Raw genomic sequence first — 24,901 nt, 5'->3', positions numbered from 1 at the left:
AGGTACTAAAATAATTCTGAACATTTTTCTGAGTTTGTGTGTTTTCAGCAGAAAATAGCTCGTATTTAGCAAACTTAGCCATAGCTAGTTGGAACTCTGCTTGAATCTCTTCATTTTATGCTTAATTGCGTAGGTACAAAAGGAAATTAGAAAATTTCTTCTGATTTTTTTTGTTTTCGCCAAAATCCATAGCTAGTTCAAACTCTTCATAAATATCTTAACTTTATCCTAAGTGATTATGTTCTAAAGGAAAGTTTTTCATTTTTCCTGGTTTTGTTTTTTTTCGCCTGCCAAGAGAGGGCAATGAGCCAACTGTGCAATATCGTGATGTTTATCAGCATAAATATCTTCATTTTTAGACTAATTGCGTATGAGTGCAAGGAACATATTTAATTTTTTCTGATTTTGTGTGTTTTCGAAACATGGTAGATTGTCTTTAGCAAACTTAGCCATAGATAGTTGAAACCGTGCATAAATATCTTCATTTTTAGCCTAATTGCATAGGTACTAAAGGAACATTGGACATTTTTTCTGATTTTGTGTGTTTTCGCAAGAAAATAACTCGTCTTTATCAAACTTGGCCCTAGCTAGATGAAACTCAACATAAAGATTTTAATTTTTAGTCGAAGTTCATAGGTACTAAGGGAAAATTGAACATTTTTTCAGAGTTCGTGTGTTGTTCCACAAAAGGAGATGTCATTTGACAAATCTAGTCAGAGCTAGAAGAATGTCTGCAAAGAGATCGGAATTTTCAGCCAAAAGAAGTAGATACGAAAGAAACAGTGTTCATTTTTTCAGAGTTATTTTGTTTTTTCAAGAAAATCCATAGCTAGTTGAAACTCTATTTAGACATCTACATTTTTATTCTAAGTGCTTAGTTACTATGGGAAAATTTAACATTTTTTCTGATTGTGGGTTATTTCGCAAGAGAATATGTTGTATTTAGCAAACTTATACATATCTTGTAGAAACTGTGAATAAATATCTAAATTTTAAGATTAAATGAGTATATAGTCAAGGAAAATTGTAAAATTTTTTATTATTTAGTGTTTTTTCTCAAAAAATTCCATAGCTAGTTGAAACTCTGCATAAATAACTTCATTTTTTTTCTAAGTGTGTATGTACTAAAGGAGTATATATCATTTTTTCAGATTTAGTGTGTTTTCGCAGGAAATTAATCTGACTTTCTCGTGAAAAGACATAGATCGTTGAAACCCTGCATAGATAACCTACTTTGCGGCTAAATTACGTTGTTACAAAGGAAAATAGAAACATTTTATATGAGGGTTGTTGTTTTCGTAAGATAATCCATAGCTAGTTGAAACTCTGCTTAAATATCAGTATTAAGAAAGGAACTTGCTCTGAAATGTCTTTTGAAAGGTATAACATAACATAACATAACATAACATAACATAACATAACATAACATAGCATAACATAACATAACATAGCATAACATAACATAACATAACATAGCATAACATAACATAACATAACATTGGGGATCCGGGGGCCCTTTGGGAGCCTGGGGGACCTTTGAGGACAGGGGGCTTCGTTCGGAGTTGGGGTGGGGTATGAGGACCCTTTGGGGATGGGGTAGACGACCTCACAACACTGTTCAAATGGAACTTGTGTAGTGTAACGTCCACATAGTTTCGCCTTCAAATCCTCTTCTAAAATCCTCTTTTAAAATCATCTTTTAAAATGTCTCTAACTGTTCTCGCCGAAATAATTCCCTAAAATGTCTAAAACGGTTTCGCCCAAATAACGCCTAATCGTAATTTCAGCGTGTTCCTTTTGTTTTTGGCATCTCTGCGCTGTCACATTTGAAATTACTAAGAAACCTGATTCCCGTGTTAATCTATTCATCGCTAAGATGTTTCTTGGAGAATTGTTTCCATGGCAATGTTAATTAATATCTTTTGGAGTTCGACCAGTAGAATTATTTCCGAGGCAAAGACATTAATGACTTGGATCTATTCCTGGAGAATTGTTTCTAGGCGAAAATTTTTAATGTCTGACAGATGATGTCATTGGTTGATTGATCTGTCAAGAAAGGGGAATTAATTTGTTGTTTCTAAGGGAATTATTGATTCACGAAAGGGGAATTGAGGTCGACAGCACAGGTGTTCCAAATTCCCAATCGATTACGCAATCAAGTTCTCGGAATCTGTCAGCATTAGACTAAATTGGGACTGACAGCACAGGTGTTCTCCCTAGGGAGGCTATGCCCATATTTGGTGTGCTGTCACGAGTATAAGATAGCTATGTACTGGCCATTCGATTACCAAATCAACACTATTCCCAAATATAATGAACGCTACCGTGACAATATGTCTGGTTCCTATTGGGGCCAGATATAGTTCTGGAAACCCACCCCGAGCACAAAATCCCCCCCCCCCCTCCCGAAACATGTCTGTATACTTCCCAATAACAAATACTATGCGTTAACAATGGGCAAATTTCACAACTTATGGACAAATTTCATAACTTACAGGCCTCTCCCCACGGGCTGTGGGGGGGTCATTTTACCCTGAAAGACATGGATTATGGATCTTTCAACTATACTGAACAAAATGACTATCTCACAATTTTGTTCAGATAACTTCGGAGAAAAAAGGAGCGTGGGAGGGGGACCATTTGCCCTCTAATGTTTTTGGTCACTTAAAAAGGGCACTTGGAACTTTTGGTTTCCGTTTAAATGAACCCTCTCCCGATTTTCTAGGACCATTACTTCAATACGATCACCCCTGGAAAAAAAAACAAATAACAACGCATTCCTGATCTGTCTCTGGCAAAAATAGCAAAATTCCACATTTTTCGCAAATAGGAGTTTGTAACCTCTAGAGTAGGGTTCTCTGGTACGCTCAATCTGATTGTGTGATTTTCATAAATATTCCTTGAATTTTAGGAGGTGTTTCCCCCTATTTCAAAAATCTTACAAATTTTCTCAGGCTCGTAACTTTTGATGGGTAAAATAAACTTGACGAATAATATATATTTGGAATCAGCACAATAAGCTGATTCGTTTGATGTATCTATTGATATCAACATCCAGTTTTTTAGAGTTTCGTTTACTATTGAGCCGAGTCGCTCCTTATCTACTTCAGTTCGTTACAACGAACTGTTTCATAGAGTTTTCTTCACACAATAGAATGTTACCGATTTATTTTATTTCAGTTGGCTAAGCATGCGCTATTGATCTTTGAATTTCTCAGTGACTGTTTAAGGTCATTTTAGAAGACTAAAAAAATTCTTATTAAGTTTATTTAAAAAACCTCTTTTAATATTTTTTTTTTGTAATTTTTAGGACATAGAATTAGAGCAACTGAAAAATGCTCACGAAAAACATATAAACAATATTAATGAAGATCACAGGAAAGAATTGAACCAGATAGCTACGATAAGCAATAGTGATGGAGTACAGAAGAGGGTTGAAGAACTTGAAGATTATGCCAAAGAGCTGAAACAGCAGTTGGAGGCAAGTAATTGGCATGCTAATCAACAAAAACTTCTGAAAGATCAAAGCACGACAGACAGTGGCAAGGTTTGTGTTTCTTTTGAGTGTATATTTGCCATTTATAAGCTTGAATCATTATGTTGAATTAGCGCCATTACTTCGTTTGCTAGTATACAAAAGTTCCTGAAAAAAAAAAAAAAAAAAAAAAAAAACGGTAGATTGCGGGAAGATTTTAGTTTCCTATAGGGAGGTGTCTGTTTTGCAGTTGACTTGAGTCAATATGTCTAATTTCTATGCAGAATCAAATATGTCCAAGCTTCTACACAGAATGCGCATTTTCAGTGAGACGAAATATTTGGGCTCTAACCAAATATAATAACTAAGTCTGTTTTGGTTGCACCCTTATCGAACTCGACGCTTTAACAGTTTTTTCTTTTTTCATTCATTAATTTTCACACTTGTCGAATATTGATATTTTTCTTTATGTTTGGCGTTTTATACAGCGTTTGTTTTATCTTTTTGTCATGTTAGCTTAATCATTAGTAATCTTTGTATCTTTATCCTTAGTTTCACCTTAAGCATTTTTCGTCTATCTTTCATATTTGGTATCGTGTGTTTTTGTTCTTCAGCTTCGGTGCTTCACTTGCACATAAAATCATATGCTTCCATTTTAAAATAAAATCTATTAAGATTTATTTAAAGATTTTAATAGGAAAGTAAATGCAAAACAGGATAAAAATAGCGAAGATTGGCATTTGTGGGAGTAGGAAAGAATTTAATTATTTTTTATAGAAAATTCGCAAATGACAAGTGCTACATAAAGAAAAGAGAAGAAAAAAGAATCTAATAGGAAGGAATTCCTGAATTTCTGGCTTGCTCAAATGTTCTTTGTATGTATTATTTGGAAGTTACCAGGTATTTATTTTGTTCTTGTCGCTCTAAAGGTGACAAATAGATTGTCAAGTAGGTGGTATTTATGAACATGTCTGTTTGAAATGGTCATGTGGTTGGAAGCCCAAAGAGAAGTAAAATATTATTTAAATTGGTTTTTAATTCTTTCGTGGATCCAAATACCAAATATATATTAGCCATGGTCCAGTTCGACAAATGCAGTCATTGGCAGATTTATCATCGCCATAAGAACACGATATCTATTGAAGTCATCCAACAATCACTAGAAGAGAGAAAATGGCTAAAAGATGATACTTACGAGGGTCGCCTATTTTCTGCCACCTGGCGCACATCTTGGAGCGCCACGTATTTTGCACAGTCTCGCCACGTGTGGGGTAGCTCCGCACTGCTTAGCACAGCTCTGCCAGGTTAGGTACACTTTCATTACGCGCCACCTCGTGAATGTAATGTATGAAAGTCGGTAACTTACTTCTTAAAAGGGGATGTAATTTATATGATTATATAATTACACACTTTTTTTGCTATTATTAATTTTTTTATAGTTGAAAAACGGAGTCGGCTTATTTTAGCTTTGACATTTAACAATAAAACCATAGGTAAGGCTAAAAAATGTCTTGAATAAACCTTCCCTCACAAGAACTAATTCTCCAAATATCCAAAATAATTAGGCGACTTCGTCTGCCCAGCATGTGCCGTGTTTGACTTCGACCCCGCCCTGCACGGATGAAAACGTCCCAGATGATGCCCCCCTACTAGGTGGAAAGACAAAGCCAACAAACTCCTTGCCAAAGCTCACCTCCCAGTAGAAGAAGTCGTGAGCCTGGTGAGCGATAGGTCAACCCGGAGTTGCCTGGTCTCATCGTTCTCTACGCTGTCCTGGCAAGAGATATAAGTCAGTGTTTTTGTTACAGGAACAAACAGCAAGTCTGTCTTCCAACCTTGTCACAATCCGTGGGGATCAAGCAATGGGCCTTCTATTGCCAAGCAGAACATCAATCTTCTGTGCTACCACAGGGTAAAATCAAATGTAAATCGCATGAAAATCCTGAAAATGTCCAACTCGACGGTGAAAACAAAAAATATAAATAAAGAGATTTGCAATAAAAAAGATAAAACCAAAATTTCATTGGAAAAAATTAAATTAAAATTGACTTATCAACGCGAATTTAGAATTTTCTTCTTAAATAATCCTTTCTTGAAGGAGACAGAGAGGCCTCTATTAAAAACATCAACAGAAAAATTGCTAGAGAGTATTTGGTATGCAGCAATATATTGACTATGTCGATTTTTAATGTCTGCTGACTATATACTTCGTATTAAATATGCCCTTTAAAAAAAAGAAGAACAAAAAAAAAAAAAAAAAAAAACGAATAGGTAACATCTTATTTCTCATCCTTTCCCTCGTTAGTATTTAGAAAAACAATTTATTTTTAGGAAGAAGATGGCGGAGCGAGTGTTTTGTCACCTGAACCTTTGGAAAAGATAAAAGGAGTTAATAATCATCATATTAGGCTGGAAGCTATATTCCAAGATCGTAAGATATATTAACTTATTTTTGCGACTAGATTTATGGTCTGGGAGTGCTGATTAACTCTCCAACGTTCAAAAAGCCTAAAATTAACTTGGAAGTTGAAAATAACACTCAAGACCAACCGACTCTCTTTTCTTGGCCAACTCTCCTCCATTGCAGAAAACTTGGGAGTTAAGACCAAAAAATCTTTAGAATGATGAGAGGTTTCAAAGTTTCACAGGGTTTAACAGCGGCATTCACCAATAGGTCAGCACTAATATCAAATTAGAATGGGGCTAATTAGTAGTTATTATAGTACAAGTTTTTTCTTTTAACATCTTATTGGTTATAAAGCGAAGACGAGTAAATATGAAAACCAAATTTAAGGAGATGAAAGATCCCTAAAAATCGATGCAAAAATAAGGGATTAAGATCCTCGGAGCCATTGGCGGTGAAAAGGGAGTCGAATCGATGTTTCAGTTGTAAGAAAAGGTATCAAGCCTGTTGCCTGACTTTATGACAGCTGGAATCGAGCCCCGGCCCCTAATTGCAAAGCAGAGCATCAATCCTCTCTGCTGCCACATGTTGCAATCAAGATTACTTCTCTAAATATTTATCTTGAATGTTGAGGCATTTGTCTTAACTCTTAACAAGTTTTGTAATACTCTCTTCACAGGATGTTGCCGTCAGTGATTTAAGGTGAATTATAACGGTTTCAAATGGTTTAGGGCCAATAGAGTGTATATTCTGTACAGTTCATGCAGATGGTAAGAGCGAGTACTGCAAATTTTTGTTGTGAAATTTTTGACTCCTACGAGGAGCTGCTCAAAACAGAGTAAGAGGCATGCTTAGTTTTGGAGCTGTTTTGATATGTGACAAGGACTTTTCCTCGCAATCTTCGTGTAAGTGACGGTTCCTTAAGCAATTTGAGATAAGATTTTATTATTCCAAAATATGAAAAAGTACAGCAAATTAGTGAGAAAAAAAGAAATCAATTACCCCCCCCCCTCAAAAGGCTCTATGGTCGAGAATGTAGGGATAAAGAAACACATACAAAGAAAATTAAAAGGGGTAACCTCGGACACCCATGATATCGTTCAAACGTAGCGCCGGGCGACTTCTTTCTTTTCCGTGAATCGAAGAAGTGACTCGGGGGGCAATACTTCCAAAGTAACGAGGAGCTAAACGAAACAGTCACAATTCACTTCAAATCATTGGTGGTGAAATTTTATAAAGGGGGCATTACAAAGCTTCACCTCAACCGTCTGTGAGCCACCGTAAACCGTAAGTGACCATGTAGAGAAGTCATAGCCGAGTGGCTTGTACGCTAGACTCGAAATTCCGTGAGGACAGGGGTTCGAGTCTTTCGGTTCGAGGACAGCGATATTGGTTTGGATCGGGGGTCAGGCGCATGATTCTGTAAGCTTAGCCAGAGTTGACCCAATTCTGACCCAGGGTTTCCTGGAGAAATCTGCGGAAGGTGAACAGGACCTATCTGAAAGTGCAGGATGGCTGATCCTCAGCCCCCCTTACACTTCCTGGTTGAAGGGCCACGAAATGGAAATTCGCACCTCCAGTTTACTTTAGAGTCTAGTGCCACATCCTTTACTTTTTATCTACCATGTAGAGAAGTAACCTTTGCATAATGGTTTTGATAATTTTTATTTTTGTTGTACCCTTCTTAACCTTTATAGATTAATTTAAAAAAAAGACTTCTGCAGAAAAAGTGTTCAAAGAAAAGTAAAGAGCTACATTACGCTCTAAGACGAGCAGAAATAAATTTGAGTAGTAATTCGAGCGTAAACGAACAGAAAACACTGCCAGTGAGTAAACGAAACCCAAAACGAACAGAAATTACAATAAATAATCAAGCCAAATTTAAAACGAACAGAAACTACCACAAACAGGGACAGGACTAACGCCTCCTATGTTTTTTAAGGACCAGAATGTCATTTACACTTTACTGGAAACAATTATATTTCGAGCTGCGTTTTTATTTGCCAGAACATTAACGAAAAAAAGTACAGAAAATCATCATAATACCAACATTACTGAAAGAATTACCGAAGTGTAGATTGACAGTTTAATATATAATTTATATTCATTTCTAAAAGTTCCAACAATTTTAGATTTATTAACGCCGTAAAAGAGAAAATGTTAAAAATATATTTTTAAGAGAAAATGTTAAAAATATATTTTTTGTTGTATTGCAGAAACCCTAAATGTTACATTGATTAAACTTGCAAATTATAAATGGGATGACTGAGACATGACATGGAATAATTGAATAACTTTTTCTGCTTTTCCATGCCGGAAGTTTTAACTAATTTAAAGTTTTCATTAATGAAATTAGATTTCAAACGAAAAAAAGATTAATTTGAAGTAGATAAAAGCAAAAGGTTAAAACCCGCTTTTGGATGATTTTTTTTTCAAAAGCTATAAATTTGAATAGTCGAAAATTCGAAAATTTCTTTTAAACTTGAAAGGAATGAAAATTCCATAGTCAGTTCCGTTTTTTAAACTCGAAAATTTTCTGAAAAAAATATAACTTATGGTTGTAAAAAAAACAACCCTAATGTTGAAATAAAAAAAAAAATATCTGTTAAACCTATGGTATAGCAGAAACCGTATTGGCTAAACTAATTAACATGTAAATTAGCTATAAAACGACTAAGACATAGAACTGTATAACTGAATATTTTTTCTCTTTTATATGCTAGAGTTTACAACAAATTTAAGGCTTGAAGACATTGAAATAAAAATCAAATAAAGAAAATTAATAGGAAGTATATAAAAGCTAAAAGCTGAAATAGGTTTTGGGTGAATTCTCAGCAAAAGCTTTAGATTTGAATCTTCAAATATTTGAAAATTTTTTGTAAACTTGAAATGAATGATAATTTAATATTCTTTTCTATTTTATAAACTCAAAAATCTTTTCTGATTATAAACTTATAATTTGTGATTGTAAACATAATAAATTAAAACCGCATCTTATTGCTGAAATCCAGTAGGTTACGTCAATCAAACTTTTAAATTACATAAAATGATTAACGCATGGAGTGGAATACTAGGATATTTTTTTCTTTTTTTGCGCTGGAGGTTATAACGAACTTAGGGTTTCTCATTAATGAAAAAAAATGAAGAAAATTAATAAGAAGTAGATAAAAAAGGCTAAAAATAGGTTTTGGATAAGTTTTTATTAAATATTTAGCATTGACATTCAATAAACAAAAATTGGAAAATTCTTATAAATTTGAAATGAAAGAGAATTCCATAGTCAGGTCCGTTTTAAAAGCTAAAAGCTTTTCTAATAAAAAATATGTAGCTCCTGGTTGTAAAAACTCAAGCAAAAAACTAACTGTTGAAAAAAACCAAAAAAAAACCAGTTAGTATTTTTCTATTAAACTTTTCAAAAGTTAGTCCATGTTCATGTATCAATAATTGCAGATAATAATCCTTCTAAATTTGGGCCGAAATTTACATTTTTAATTTAATTACTGCTATTTTAATGTCGTCGACCGTTACTCTATAGGTAGTCAATTGTGTTTACTCTTAAATTTCAAGGATTTAGAGCTACAAAGCCGAAAACAAACAATTTGGAATTGGCTTATTGCTGATAGCTAATAAAAGAAGGAATTCAAAATTCTGACGAAACGGTGTCTTGGTGTTATTTGTTCATTTTCCTTGGAATGTAATTTTTTTCCCAATAACCTTATACTTTATTAAACATGTTAACGATCTTCTTGTAATTTAAATTTAAACAAAGAGTCTATTACAAAACTTATAGAAAGGTACGAAACTTTCTTTTCCTACTTTCTTTTTTCTTCTTCTTTTTCATAACCTATATTTATTACGGTAAGCCTATTTGATCATTGAAAGGGATTTTGTTTTTGTTAAGCGTTCGGTTTTTGTAGCTCTTCGAGCTCCCTGCTGGGAAAATTTTTAGTTCTCTATGTGTTTTAACTATTAGACTGCTTTTTATTTTATTTGATTTAGTATGTTCTAATAAATTTTCTAAATGCTCTAAAAAATATGTTTAGTATTTGGCAATGAATGTTTCAAGTGAAGATATTACTTTTGAATTAATTTTAATAGCTTCAGTTTAATTTCGTTCTGATATCATTAAGTAGTAATCCCCCCCCCCCCAAAAAAAATGTAGGGGAAGGGTCTGAAAAACTTTAAGTGTAACAGTTATGTTCTGGGCAAAGTTATCAAGGTCGAAAGGTGACCAAAAACTAACCAGTTATGTATTGCACAAGAAATGATGAAAAGAGGAAAATTTCCATTTTTAAATTTACATTATACACCACTCAATGATGCAACGCTAAGTGTTTGTCTGTTCCCCCCGTCTTGACTGCCTTCTCTCGATTTCATTTTCTCGCGTTTTTGTGTAAGAAGCTTAAATTAAAAAAGGACCTATACCGATATTCTTTCAGAAGTTTTAAGATCACCTCAAAGATTCTTTCCATTATTATTTATATTCAACCCACAGTATACAATAGCATAATGCTCGGAATAACAGAGATCAGAAGATAAAAGGAACAAAGATAAAAGGAGGAAAGAAAAAATAATACTGAATGAACCAATAAGGCTGTTATGCGGAGAAATAAGAATGCAAGTTGTGCTTTTGAGCTTTCTGTGCAGTGATTCTAGTTTTACTTTAATAGTATAACTAATAGGAGATACCTAATAGGAGAAGTAATAATGCAAGTTGTGCTTTTGAGCTTTCTGTACAGTATTTCTAGTTTTACTTTAATATTAGGAATAAGAAATTTTCAAATAGGAACCCGTTTTTTTCGTCCAAGGCGGTAAAAACAAAAAAATCTACAATAAATTTACAAAAAAACAGCAAAGAAACAAGAAACTACAAAAATTTATAAAAATCTAGAATAATTATGTATGTTATAACTATGTATAGATATACCTAAAATATTGCAATGTGCCGGTTCTGAAGGCTTTTTAGCATAGATTGCTTTCCTGTGCAATGGTAAGCATCTGAATTACTGCAAGTGGGACCTAGTTTTCAAATGAAACATTCGGAGATCAACTCCGAATATTCACCATGGAAAAAGATACTCTCTCACTAGTTATCTTCATCACGGGACTTATAGGCGTAATATAAGTCATAAAGCTTTATCTGACGATCATATTGTAGAGCCATCCTAGCTGAGTGGATGGCACGGTGAACTTTCAATCCTGTGTCCTTCGGGGCGAGGGTTCAAATTTGGGTGTTTGTAGGTCTCTGCCAAATTATCTGTTGCTGGTCAGTTTTATTTCAAAAGCTGAAATATCCCATGCTTTGTTTTCCATCCTTTCTTGGTTTTCATCATTACACCAGTGTGGTTTAAGAACGCATTTATACACCTAAAATCATTTCTTTCCAAGCCTCGGAAGTCACCCACTCTGGTTGTGCGCGCAGCCCAATCTTACAAAGAAGACTAAAAGATTTTTTTTCGGGAAACTGGTGCTCCTGAGCAGGTGTGTTTTAGGCTCAAACACGGAATTTCCCGTGCATTTTAACACTGTCTCTCCAATATTTTCATGAAGAGAGAGGAGGTCAAATTTTCAGCACAGGGGACGAGAGTATTTTCGTCTTGGTATACACATATGAAGATTATCAGTCTGCTCTTTATTTGGTTTGGATGGGTGTTATTGGCATGACTCTACAAGCTCAGTTGCCGTGAGCTTACGGTTAAGTAAATTCCAATGAAATATCTGAATTTCAGATCATACGCGAGATGAAAACGTCTGGTCTGCTGAAAGTTTCAAAGTTCAAGATGATATTGTAATCTATACAACCTAAATACGTGCTAGCAAACCAAGCTCTGAATTCCCTTATAATTATCTAATTTCAAGATACTTGCATAGAAACAAACCGAGAGGGAGTTCTGACAAATTTTAACCGACAACAGCAAATTCTAGAATACATTTGGAATTAACATGGTCATCAGGAACACGCTGAAAACAAATATATCATTATAAAATTTATTTAAAAGATAATCAAAATAAAAGGTAATTAATATCCCTGCAGAAGCCATCTTGTAAACATTAGCTTGAAACTCCTTTAATTTCTTTAAAAAGGACAATTGCTGAAGTATTGCAAAAAAAAAAAATGTTTTTCCACTGGCCCTCATTGTTTTCATTTAATATATATTTAATATTAAATTTATATTAATATATATATTAGATTTAACTAATAATTTGGAAAATCGTTTGAAGGGTAGAACATAGATATAGGTTATTTTAAAGTTATGGCCGTGAAACATCTTGAGAATTTGAGAATATTCAAGATTTGTAAGTCGTATCTTGATATAAAAAGAAAATAAATATTATACCACCGACTCTTTTTGTTTTAAATTATTATATGCATTATTACACGTAATTATTTTGAACATCGCAAGAAAGATATAATTTCAGCTTATTTAAAATCATCAACTTGAAATTGAAACTCGTTTTCTTGAAACTCCTTTCTTGGAACTCATTCCAGAAAAATATAGATTTGCCTTATTTGAAAATCATCGTCTTGAAACTTCTTTCTTCAAAGTCCTTTCTTGGAACTCCTTTGATTAAAATCCTTTCCCTGAAAATCCTTTAATTTTTTTTTTCATGATAAAAAGCCAGAAATGATTTCTGTCACATAGGTGGTGGTGTCACCTGACACAACATGGTGTCACACAGGTGACATAGGTGGTGTGTCACATAGATGGTGTTACATAGGTAAACAAGAAGAAGCACAATTTTCCAAATTTTAATACTGTATTGGCTCAGAAACACAATTTAATTGAAGAAAAATGCCTGTCAATCTTATAACTAAGATGATTTGAAGTATGGTTCTCGGTTGTATTACACGTACAGTAATTCCTATCATCATTTTCATATTTGGCGTGCACAACTGTGCCCGAAACCATGAAATGAATAATCCAGGTCAATATTGAGCGTCAGGATCCATTTATGCTGCATCAGAATCCAAAATGAATGTAATTACGGTATGAACACGGAAACGTCTTGAAAAGTCATTATTAGTTTGATAAATCGTAGGACAGATGAAATATCTTTTTCAGCTATTGTTTAATTTCTTCTTTTTAAGATAGTTAAACGAATAGTAATTTGTATGCATATATTTCTATTCTTAAAAACGACACTATAATTTTTTCTGTGGCATACTACCATTTTTCCGGCGTGAAAAATAATGTAGATAGGTCATGACTTGTTTCCCACTTAAAACCCTCTTAATATTTTTCATAAAAAGTCCGCTGACTGAAATTAGAGACCCCCCTGAAGGTCGAAAACCTTGAGCATAAATAGGAGGCGTTTCAAACCGCGATTTGTTTATTGACCCCCCCCCACTGAAGGTTGAAAACCTTGAGCATAAATAGGAAGCGTTTCAAACCGCAATTTGTTTATTCCCCCCCCTGAAGGTTGAAAACCTTGAGCACAAATAGGAGGCATTTCAAACCGAAATTTGTTTATTGACCCCCCCCCCCATGGTTGAAAACCTTGAGCAATAATAAGAGGCGTTTCAAACCGCAATTTGTTTATCCCTCCCCCTGAAGGTTGAAAACCTTGAGCATAAATAGGAGGCGTTTCAAACCGCAATTTGTTTATTGACAAATTTTGACGGTCTTCTCGGTACAAGGATGAGTTAATAGCTTAGTAATCACGCCGTTACTATTCTTGTACGTTCCAACCTCAACTAATCAAATTTGTATAGAGAGATGGCTTAATTTGAAATTCGCCTTGCTTAATGCTATATAATAGAAAAGGGCAATTGAGCTTCGAATGACAAGAGCAAGAGAGTAAACATTTGGAGTTAAATGAAAATCGTTTTGAACTTCATTATAAATTACTCCAAAAATCACCAGATATGCTGGTAGGAATGAAAATGAATGTTAAAAATATTGTTATGTTGATTAAGATAGTGTTAAAAATTCGTTATTAATTCTCTAAAGCTTGTACCTAAACGAAAATCACTTAAAATAACCGCGAAGATCCTTACAAGCATTCACCACTTAGATGACGTTTAGTTTGGACTCGAATAGGGTTAGTTTAGATGCTATTAAAGATTATATTGTTAATTTACTCCAGAGCTTGGGGCTTAATGAAGCTTACTTTCAACAGTATAAGAATAAGCTTCTGCAAGCCTCTTGATTTTGATGAAGTAACGAATATCAGATGCAACAGGATGGTATAAAACTACTTTAGCTTTCCTTATAATTTTAGAATAAGAATTTTCTTTTGGGTTTATCGAAGGTCGATCCAAGACAGATTATTAGTCGACAAGCTTAAAATAAAGAAGAATTATCAGTATTCTTTCTGAAGCTTAAATTTCGTTTTGACCCACCATGAAATTATCCTTGAAACTCATGTTTCTAAGAAATTTATGCCCTGCTGAAACATAGTGTCTTCAAAAATCATGTCAAAAGTAAGATAGACCAATATAATTCAAGAATCCACAGGATCAGATCAGTTTTGTTTAATATAGCTCGCCTATATGGTACTATATGGCTCATTTTTAATTTTCACTTGATTATTTTATTTGATTTTGGAAAATTGGCTCCAAATTTGTCCCCGCCCCCAGGATTTTGGCGAAATTACGCCTCTGCCCCCCCCCAAAAAATCTGTGTGTGTACCTGAATGCTTGTCATATGAAACTTAATGGACAATGGTTCTACTGAACCAAATGAAAATTTCTGAATATCTCCAGAAAACACTTGTGATAGGAATGAGTATTATGCGCTGTATCTATCTTAAAGGGCGTTGAGTCGAATCGAATTTTCGAAAGGAATTTCGAATTTCGAATGGGGAATCGAACGGAATACTAAGTTTTTGAATAACTTACAAACTATAAAAAATATTTAATTAAAATTTATACTTTTTGAGTAACTATTATCTTCTAATGGGGTAGGTGTGGCAAAAGCCCCATCTTGCCACCCCTATAGATAACCGAACATGTTAGGGCGCAGTCTAATTTTTTTTTTTGCTTAAATTTGCCTAAATTCTTTTTACTTTGAGTTTATCTTGCTATTTTTTCCAGGCAACACTTTTCTTGTGCATTATTTTTTTTTCTATGGCATAATCAAATGCTAATTTCGGTCAATTTCACAGGACAAAGCTTATTTACAAGAGCTTTTTATATAACTTAAGCTGAATTTATAAAAGATATTGATGAAAAATTACATTCTATTTTGTATTATTTTGCTACCATCATTTCAGTTCGACGTCAGCTTTCTGAACTTTCTGGCCCCGTCCCTCCAGTAATATTCAAAACTACAGATCTTCTCCATTCTGCCTTGGAAGCAGCTATTAATGAAGTGGAAGAAGAAACAAGTTGTCTTTGTAAACAGGTTTGTTGAACATCTAGTATTGTGGGTCGATATGGTAGCTTACCGCGCTGTTGTCGAAAGTAAGTAGAGTCTACTTGCAGTCTACTTAGTAGACGCCACATTATAAGGCCTTATAAAGCCATTATTAGGTCTATTCTAGTTCAGTATAATAGACAGTTTACCAGTAAATACCAATGCGCAAGGAAAGAAAAGATAGTCGATTCTTATTATTTTTCATGGACGACACCACATTATATCGTCATATTCTCTATGGCTAACAGAAGTTTTTTGTTGATAAAATATAATTAAATAATGTACCGACATTCCTAGGGGTCCCCCGAAAATTCTCCCCCGTGTAAAATCCCCCCCCCCAGTGGAAAATTCCTTCTGGATACAGTGGAGCCATTCAACTAAGGGAGAAACTGCCTTAATTTTCGCTGCCGCTCCTGAGTAATTGCCAGACACGGTACGGGCTCCATCGGTTGTTACTCCAACACGCTTAGACCAGTCAATTTCGTTTTGTTTCATAAAATCCTCCAAAAAGTTGAAAATATCGGCCCCAGTCGTTCTCACAGGTCTTCAAAATAACATTTCTTCCTCTACTGATTGCTCTCAAACCTTGCTCTCCAACTGATTTGCTTTCAAATTTTACAAAAACTAATAATTTGGCGTTATCAGCTAAATCAGTGCTTTCATCCAATTGTGAGGAGTAAAAGTCACCTCGTTTGAAAGCAGAAATAAGATGCTCTTATATATTTTCAGACATTTCCTCTGTTCTCCTTTTAACCGTATTATTTGAATGGGATATTTCCTTTATTTTCTTAGTTGATTTTTCATCAAACAGTTCGTGGCAACGAACTGTACGTAAGGATTGATGCGGCTCAATAGTAACCGAAACTCCAAGAAACAGAGTCTTGATAACAAAACATACATCAAAGGAATCGCATCAAAAGTTACGATTCTGAGAAAATTTGACTAATTATTGGAAAGGGGGGAAACACATCCGAAACATCAAGTGATTCGTATGAAAACTACTCTATGAGATTCAGCGTACCAGAGACTGGTATAGAGGTTTCAAACTCCAATGTACACAAATGTGGAATTTTGCATTTTTGCCAGAAGCGAAATCACAGATGCATGTTAATTTATTTTGTTTTCGTTCTTTTCCCAGGGGTGATCATATCGAACCAGTGATCGTAGAAGATGAGAAGAGGGCTCATTTAATCGGAAATCAAAAGCTCTAGTGCCCCGTCTAAGTGACCAAAATATTGGAGGGCAGCTAACCCCCTCCCACTTTCACTTTTCCCTCAATGTCACCCAATCAAAGTTTTGAGATAGCCATTTTCTTCAGCATGTTCGAAAATCTAATAACTATGTTGGGAAGTATGCAGCCCTTATCAGGGGGGATTTTTCTGGTAGGGGGTAGGGGCGGCTACGTAGGAAGATCTTTCCATGGAGTTATTTTACATGGGGAAGGGAATTTCCCATGGAGGGGGAGCCGGATTTCCCAGCATTATTTAAAAAACAATCAGAAATTAAATAAAAAAAAAAACAAGTTTTTTCAACTGAAAGTAAGGAGCAACATTTAAACTCAAGACGAACAGAAATTATTACGTAAATGAGGGGGGTCGCCCCCTCGTCTATACCTTGCTCTTTACGCTAAATTTTTTTTTGTACTTTTAAAAGATCTGTCTATTCTAATTAAACAGCTTTTGTGATTTAGTAGTCATTTTAATTCGGACAAAATTCGAACTTTAGTGTAAAGAGCGAGGTATTGACGAGGGTATGGCACCCCTCGTGCACATAATAGTTTCTGTTCGCTTTAAGTTTTAATGTTGCTCCTTACTTTCAGTTGAAAAAACTTCTTTATTTTATTCAATCGAACAAAGAGGTAAAATAAGCTTGGCAGCTTGCAAAATGATATTTTCACCTGCTGTATGAGGTGCACCTTTTTTGACAATCAATAGTGATAGTTGGTATGAAACCATTGTAATCTTTTTATTTTCTCGTTCTGTTGAGACATTTTCCATGCTGGTTCTAGTCGCTATCAACGTTCTTTTCTTATTTTGGAAAAAAGCTATATGCTGATTAACGCATTCCGGTTGTTTGGTTGAAATGTGTTTTTCTAGCTTAGAGGGCTTCATGCTTTGATTTGCCAATGTTTCAAAGCACATTACACATTGAGGTAAGGGGTTTTCCCCCATGCCTGCAAATGTAAAACCCTATTTAATATAATCTATACTGTGTTTCCTGAAGACAGTATTTTGTTTCTTTCCATTCACCTGTACTTCGCCCTTTTCAGACTATATTATTTTAATATTTTAGTACCTTCATCAATAGTTGCTTGAGAAAGTAATCTCTTTACAAAAGATCTCGTTTTCAACCTTTTGTCCATCTTCAAAACTTTACTAAACCACACTGCAACACAACCACAAAGTGAAAATTCAAAGGAAACGCCAAACACGTGGTGCAACTAGCGGCACCAATTATGAACACATCCACGTAAGAAGGTACGCTTCCAAAAAGAACAGCCGTAATGTTAACTAACCGTAAAATTAAGTGACAGCGTTGGGATGTTTTCCTTATACTTTCTGTACTGACATAATCCTTTTAGTTGCTTTTCATTTTTTGTCTGATCTAACTATCTATCTAGCGCGTTTGGATCTAACTAAACTATCTATGATTGAATCAATCCCAATTCCTAAAACGAACCCAAAACGCGCATCTATAAACAATCTCCCCGAGAAAGACAAAATTGCATGTTTTTGTATATAGGAGAACTTGATGCCTCGAGCGTGGGGTTTTATGAGGTTCATCCTCTGCTATATTGGAAGGGTTTTTCTTTTTCTAAATTTATGCAAATACTCTTATGCTAAGCATAATAAGTTTTTCTTGTTTGGGATCACCGTGACAATATTGTTTTGATATATATTATTATCAAAATTTCTTTTTAGTTTTACATACTATTACACAGGTCGCTTTTAACTTAGGTTCGTCACCACGGACTGTTTAACTATTTATATATTGTTTTATTCTAGTTGGAAGCTGCGGATAAAAAAATAAAATCTTTGCGTCAATTTTTGGCAGATCAAGCTGAAGAAAGAGAAGCAGAGCGATATGACCTTCAAGCTAAAGTGTCACAACTTGAAAATGTTCTGCTGGAAAAGGATAAGGAAAAGGTCGAATCTCTTAGATTGGCTCACGAGGTAAGCTTTTAAACGCTTTGTAATCGAACAATTTCTTTGACTGCTTTGTAAACGTAAAAGACAGATATCAACATAACAAGATAACATAACAAGATATCAAAACATAATAAACATGACATAACAAGTTGATGAAATGTCCTTCTGCAGTACCTTTATAAATTTTTGACAACTTTTTGGCAACTAGGTGACTTTTTGTAGATGATTCTCAGTTAGTTTAGGGGGATTTGCAGCATTTTTATGTGGGATTTGACTTTTCTGTTAAAGAATGGATCGATTGACTCGAAATATATATTGAAAAAGACATCCACTGAGGTGGCTTCACTGCAATGAGAAGACCTACGGTAAATAGGAAAAAAAGAGTAGATACTCCCTCCCCCTCCCAAAAAAAAGATTGAGAAACAGAAATAATTATAAAAGCAATAACAATCTAAATAAAAAATATACACAAGAAGTGTCAATAAAGAGCAAAGAATTAAAAAGTTGGAACTTGAACCTTTATAAATTTTAGCCTATCTCCAGTTTTTTTGCGGTTTCAGACACCACCACGCTGTATCCCTATTTATCTGGATTCCTTTAAATTCTTATAGAACTGATATAATTAAGAGACACTATTAAATGAATGAACAATGAAATAATGAGGCACCTCTTTCACGCTCAATGCTGCAGTATAAGATGCTGTAGCACTAGAAATATTTTTTTATTTTATTTTATGCATTAATTAAAAAAGTTCTATTGTTTTCCTCTATACTTGTATTAAAAAAAAGAATTTAGCTGCTAACTATTAGTATTTTGCACTTCTATTTAGTTGTGGATAAGAATAATCTATAAGTAAAAATATATAATTTAATAAGAAGTGGAATACGAAGTTAACAATAAGAAGTCTACAATTACGGAAAAAGGAGTTGGATATTATATCAGAAATTCATATAATTTATCGTTTATATAATAACATATATAATTTATATAAATGATAATATACACTGACATCTAAATGATTATGTTAACAAAAAAACGTTGTGCACTGGCCTAATCAGTGCTCATTCACACATGAGCCCTCGTAAGTGGATGCTTACCGCTCATTCATATGCAAGACCCAATCTTTCTCTGAAATATTCCTTGATTTTCTTTAACTTTTGAGCAATTCTTATTCAAATTATCAGATCTTTTTACTATTGCCCTGACTCTTAAATTTTTTTCTAACATGCGTGCCTGATACATCACATTAGTTATCGACAGTTCCAGTCTATCCCTGTTTATTGTCATATAATATTAATGGAAAAATTCTATATAGAAACAACTTTTTTGGCAACTATTCAGTAAAACCTGAAAGGCACAGCTCAGTTCTGTGTGGTTTTCCTTTTTCCTCATTACCAATGCCAGGGTCAAGGTCAATTGACCTACCTCTCAATAGACAAGTCATGACTCACTCTGTAATCCACCTCAAACGGTTTACTCACTGCCTTCATTTTTGTCTTTTATCAATTTCAAGGAGTATACTGACCATTCTTCCATATGAAACTCATATGTAACTTGGCAATTGTGACAACTTACCGTAAGTTTACTAAAAATCGTATAAAAATTGTAAAAAAAAGTTTCGTTGAAATTCCTAGAAATTGCTTGTTTTAACCTCTATAATAAAGTTATCCTCTTTTATTTTGTAAAGTTGGCAGTTTTTCCCCTACAACTGTCTTCAAAAGAAGTTGATAGATTGCTAACAAAATGTGAATCTGTGGATCAGAATGAGAAGTTGGATCAGAATGTGAATCTCAATAACAGTATTCGCTAGGGGTGAGGGGAAAAGTAAAGATAATATATATAGGATCATAATCTAAAAGTACGATCAAAACTTAAACTTAAAAAAAATACATGCTGACCAATGGTCTGCGTGGCTCAGGTGCCGATATCCTGATTCTCTGCCTTTGGCCGGAAGTGCAGTGTGTATTTGGGAGCAAATCTTTCATATCTTCCCGTGCCCCCCCCCCCCCCACAGACTTCTCCAGGTAGCAATTAGGTCGACTCAGCTTATAGAATCATGGGCGATGAAAAGATCGCTCGGGCTGAGCGATCAGAAGACTCATGATATAAAAATCTCAGTTAAAATGGGTAAAGGGCCCAAAGCTTATTATTGTCTTGAGGAATTTTGAAAATAAGAAAATTCAGTTTTCAAATTAAGCCCGAAGAAAGTGCAGCAAAAGATTAGCTGAAATTCCTCTGAATACTTCACCACAGATTTATGTATTCTAGCTCAGCGGTCGCCAACCCGTGGTCCCTGGACCACTGGTGGTCCATGAAAATATTTAGGTGGTCCACAAAGAAAAGGGACCATTATTAAAAAATTTTGATATTTTTAACTTCATGAATATAAAAAAAAGAAAAACATTTTTTTACATCTATAACTGAATGCATTTCCTTTTGCCTTTCTATTTCTGCGAACAAATTTCTGCAAAAAAGTTTCATTCTATTTCAATTTTTAATCCAGACTGATGTTAACTCCTGTGTCTACTAACACATTCAGGAGCAGAATTGAAGACATTAATTGAAGAAAATCATGTTTGTTCAGACGGTGCTACAAACATGACTGGACATTGCTCAGGAGTTGTTGCAAGAGTACAAAATGTTACTCACCCAGACATTTTGTCTACCCATTGCATTATACGTCGTGAGCAGCTTGTGGCGAAAAAAAAATGTCCCCAGAAATAAACGAAGCATTATCCAGTGCTATAAAACTTGTGAATGAAATTAGACACAAAGCTCTGAATTCTCGGGTGTTTGAAATGCTCTGCGAAGAAACGGGTTCCTAGTACACTTGCCTTCTTCTTCTCGCTGAGGTAAGATGGCTAGCGAGGGGCAAAATACTGAGCCGACTATTCTTCTTGCGTGAAGAAATTAGATTATTTTTTTCAGTGACATTTTTTTCAGTGGGAAGCCAAGCTGGCATACCTGGCAGATATTTTTTCTCTGTTAAATGAGCAAAACATATCTTTGCAAGGACACCTTAAGGACTTGTTTATATTACGAGGAAAGATAGACATTTTTCGAAAGAAAATCACCGTGGGAAACGCGGTTGGCAGATGGGCATCTACAAACGTTTATAAATGTTGGTAAATATATGGAAGAGAAGGATCTCAACCGTCAAGAGGTATCCATGACTATTCAACAGCACTTGCAGACACCGCATAATATTTTTATTTTTATTACCCAAAAGGGAAGAAGATCCCAGATATGGAAATATGTGGATAATACATTTACTTGTATCTAACATCGAAGAGGACAAATTAAGCATAAAGGTATATAATATATATATATATATATATATATATATATATATATATATATATATATATATATATATATATATATATATATATATATATATATATATATATATATATATATATATATATATATATATATATATATATATATATATATATATATATATATATATATATATATATATATATATATATATATCATTATAATTATCATTTTTACCTAATAAAAAATGATATTTTAGTTGTCCATGAATGTCTAAAGGTTAGCAACCTGTTCTAGCTGAATGTGAGCCTTAATATCGTTTTTCCTTCGGTTTCACCATTAGCTTCACTTCCAAAATACGACAAAAATTACTCTTGAAGTACTATTTCTGCCTTTTGTCCTCAGAAAATTTGTGACAACCAAAGATTCATTGTTATAAAATGCGCATGTGCCTGTATCTTAGTAAAAAAGAAAAAATTGTGGAAGATACACGAACTGCAAAAAAAAAAAAAAAAAATATTATAAAGAATGAAATAAAAACTACACATTCACTAATCCATCCTCAGAGAACTTTCACAATAACCTCAAACATCAAAGCTATTTGTGCTATACAGGAATTTCTTCACTATGTTCCTAACATTTTTATCACCAATTATCAAACTTAAATCAAAAGGGAAGTTTACATTATATTCTCTCAATTCAAAAATAATATTAAACCTCTGACGAACATAAAAAGGACAATCATACAGGACATGCTCACAGTTTTCTATACATCCACATTCACACGTTGGGCTATCAGTCATGCCTATTCTATGTAAAAAAAAATCAGTTTCGAATGGTCTGTTATAAACTGAGTTAAAATATAACTTGGTTCAAGTTTTTGCGCACAAATTAAATCTTCTTTACATTCGAAAAATCTAGCAGGCCAACTACTCATATAATTTTCAAATATTACATACCATTTATTATATAGAGCATTTTTTAAAACACTGCGGTTCAGTTGGAAAGGTGAAAAATAATTTTCCATCAGAAACTCAACTCCTAGCAACTCAGCAACTATTTCATCGGTAAAAACGCATGATCAACGGAATATTTATTTCAAGGAAAACTAGGATGCACAATATCTGGCCAAAAAGGGGACGTCCCTTTTTAACAAACCTCATCACTGCCAATTCTATTGCTCTTAGACCGATTGGAAGGACACCAGAAAGGGCCGTAATAACATGATTTTGAGCAGTTCTAAGCGACTTTGAAATACTAAGGGTTGAACATCTTTGTGCTGACTGTAACATATTCTGTATATTTTTTTTTTCTTAAGGCCCCAATCCATACTGGAGCCGCATACAAAATAGTACTTTTAATTACTGACTTATACAATTTTCTAAGAGTGAAAGGCTTTAAGCCCCAGGGTAAAAATTCATAAATAAGAGGTTTAGGCACTACAAAATCATTTCAAATTAGCTAATACAGAAGCTAATACATAGCTTATTTGTATACTAATCAAACAAGCTTTACATATTTATATACTAATCAAATATGTGTAATCAGATAAGAAGTATGATTCAAATAAGCAGTATGGATGTCTAAAATGTCTTAGGCGGTTAGGGCTAGAGAGAAACATAGAGTTCTTGTTCCTTTTAAAACCAAAATTTTAAAACCTGGGATTATTCGTCTCTTCAGACATATAGAATGATGTTACTCGCTTACAAAAGTATGTCATAGATGTAAATCAACGAAGTTAAAACAAACTTCTACCATTATAGAAAACTAATGTAGGAGATTAATTACAGAAAAGTAATCTATCTTTTTCCTAATATAGGAAATTAATTACAGGAAAGTAATCTATCTTTTTCCTCTCTTTCCAGATATAGAAGAGGAATTATTTGAAAATAATCGCTCGTTTTCTCTCTTAACATAAGAAAGCAATCTTTCTCTTTTTTCTTTTCTTTTCTTTCCTAATATAAGAAAGCAATCTGTCTTTTTCCTCTCTTTCCTGATATAGGAAAGGTTTCATAGGATAATAATCTCTCCTTTTCCTCTCTTTCTTAATATAGGAAAGTAATATATTTTTTTCCCAATATAGGAAAGTAATCTTTCTTTGTCAGCTCTTTCCTGATATAAGAAAGGAATCATAGGAAAATAATCTCTCTTTTCCTCTCTTTCTTAAAATAAGAAAGCAATCTCTCTTTTTCCTTTTCCTCTCTTCCCCGATATAGGAAAGTAATCTCTCGTCTAATTTCTTTCTTCTCTAATTTGGGTTTAGAATTATGGGAAAGTGATCTTTCTTTTCTTTTTTCTTCTAATATAGGAAAGGAACTGAATTATTATTTGGAATTAATTTGTTTTTTTTACGCTCACTTTCGAGAAATGTTGCCTTTATCCAATAGCTTTTAGATTTCTAGTTACTACCTCAATTTTCAGCTAAATTTTGGCTGAACCTCGATTTTCAGCTACAATCTAAACCTTGCTAAGTTTTGTTTTCGGTCATAATGTTTAATGTCTTTATGTTATAATTCTAGTGTATTGCTTTTTAGCTGCTAAACAATAAGGCTAGTTCATCATAGTCATCAAGGACCACTGCAAAGAATTTGATAATGTCCCAAGCTTCACTTGTGAAATTCCAATGTCTGTCAAAAATACTAAATAATAAAACTTATATACTTATTATACTTATTGAGGGTTGTGTATACTATTCCCAAGATCCCAAAGTCAAGGCTGAAATTTTGAGAAATTAGGAAAATCTTTAGGATTTCTAAATCTGGGGGGAGGGATTAATTTTGTTGTTTTGTAAATCCTTAAGGGGGCAAAATCCCCGCCTTTGGCAGCCCTGTTGTCGTCTACGTCTGAAATTGTTTATAAATTGCTTTAATTGTTGTTTTAATTGCTTTAATTGCTGAAATTGTTTTAATTGCTTTTCACTTCGTTTGGAAATTATGTTGTTTTTTCATCAATTTAGTGCATCTAGAAATTTGTCCGTCATCAAAAGTGGAGCCCAGCCTTGCTACCTTTTCTAAAAAAATCTTAATATTTTTAATATTTTAATATTAATATTTAAATATATAATTTTATTAATTAATATTTAATATTATTTTTTTAATTTCATTAATTAATTTTATTTTATTATTAATTTTATTAATTAATAATTAATATTTAATATTAATTTAATTTTAATATTTAAATCTTAATATTTTTAATATAATATTTTTAATCTTAAAATCTTAAGACCTATTAA

At 33.6% G+C, this 24,901-nt stretch overlaps 1 protein-coding gene across 5 annotated transcripts in view; it reads left to right on the top strand.

Annotated features, from left to right (window-relative positions):
* LOC148956003 (uncharacterized) overlaps nt 1-24,901 on the top strand; it is a 166,747-nt gene that overhangs the window by 57,325 nt on the left and 84,521 nt on the right. For all 5 annotated transcript variants that reach the window (XM_089088828.1, XM_089088975.1, XM_089088900.1 and 2 more), the window contains exons 4-7: nt 3,311-3,547; nt 5,807-5,906; nt 15,096-15,226; nt 18,244-18,411. In XM_089088828.1, the coding sequence (XP_088944954.1) occupies nt 3,311-3,547; nt 5,807-5,906; nt 15,096-15,226; nt 18,244-18,411 (636 nt within the window). The remainder of the gene's footprint in view (nt 1-3,310; nt 3,548-5,806; nt 5,907-15,095; nt 15,227-18,243; nt 18,412-24,901) is intronic.

The sequence above is a fragment of the Artemia sp. Qi Xiang Cuo genome, chromosome 1 (genome assembly GCF_049724085.1).
Source record: "Artemia sp. Qi Xiang Cuo chromosome 1, ASM4972408v1, whole genome shotgun sequence".
NCBI classification, from domain to species: Eukaryota; Metazoa; Arthropoda; class Branchiopoda; order Anostraca; family Artemiidae; genus Artemia; species Artemia sp. Qi Xiang Cuo.
This window is presented reverse-complemented; position numbering and strand designations above follow the sequence as displayed.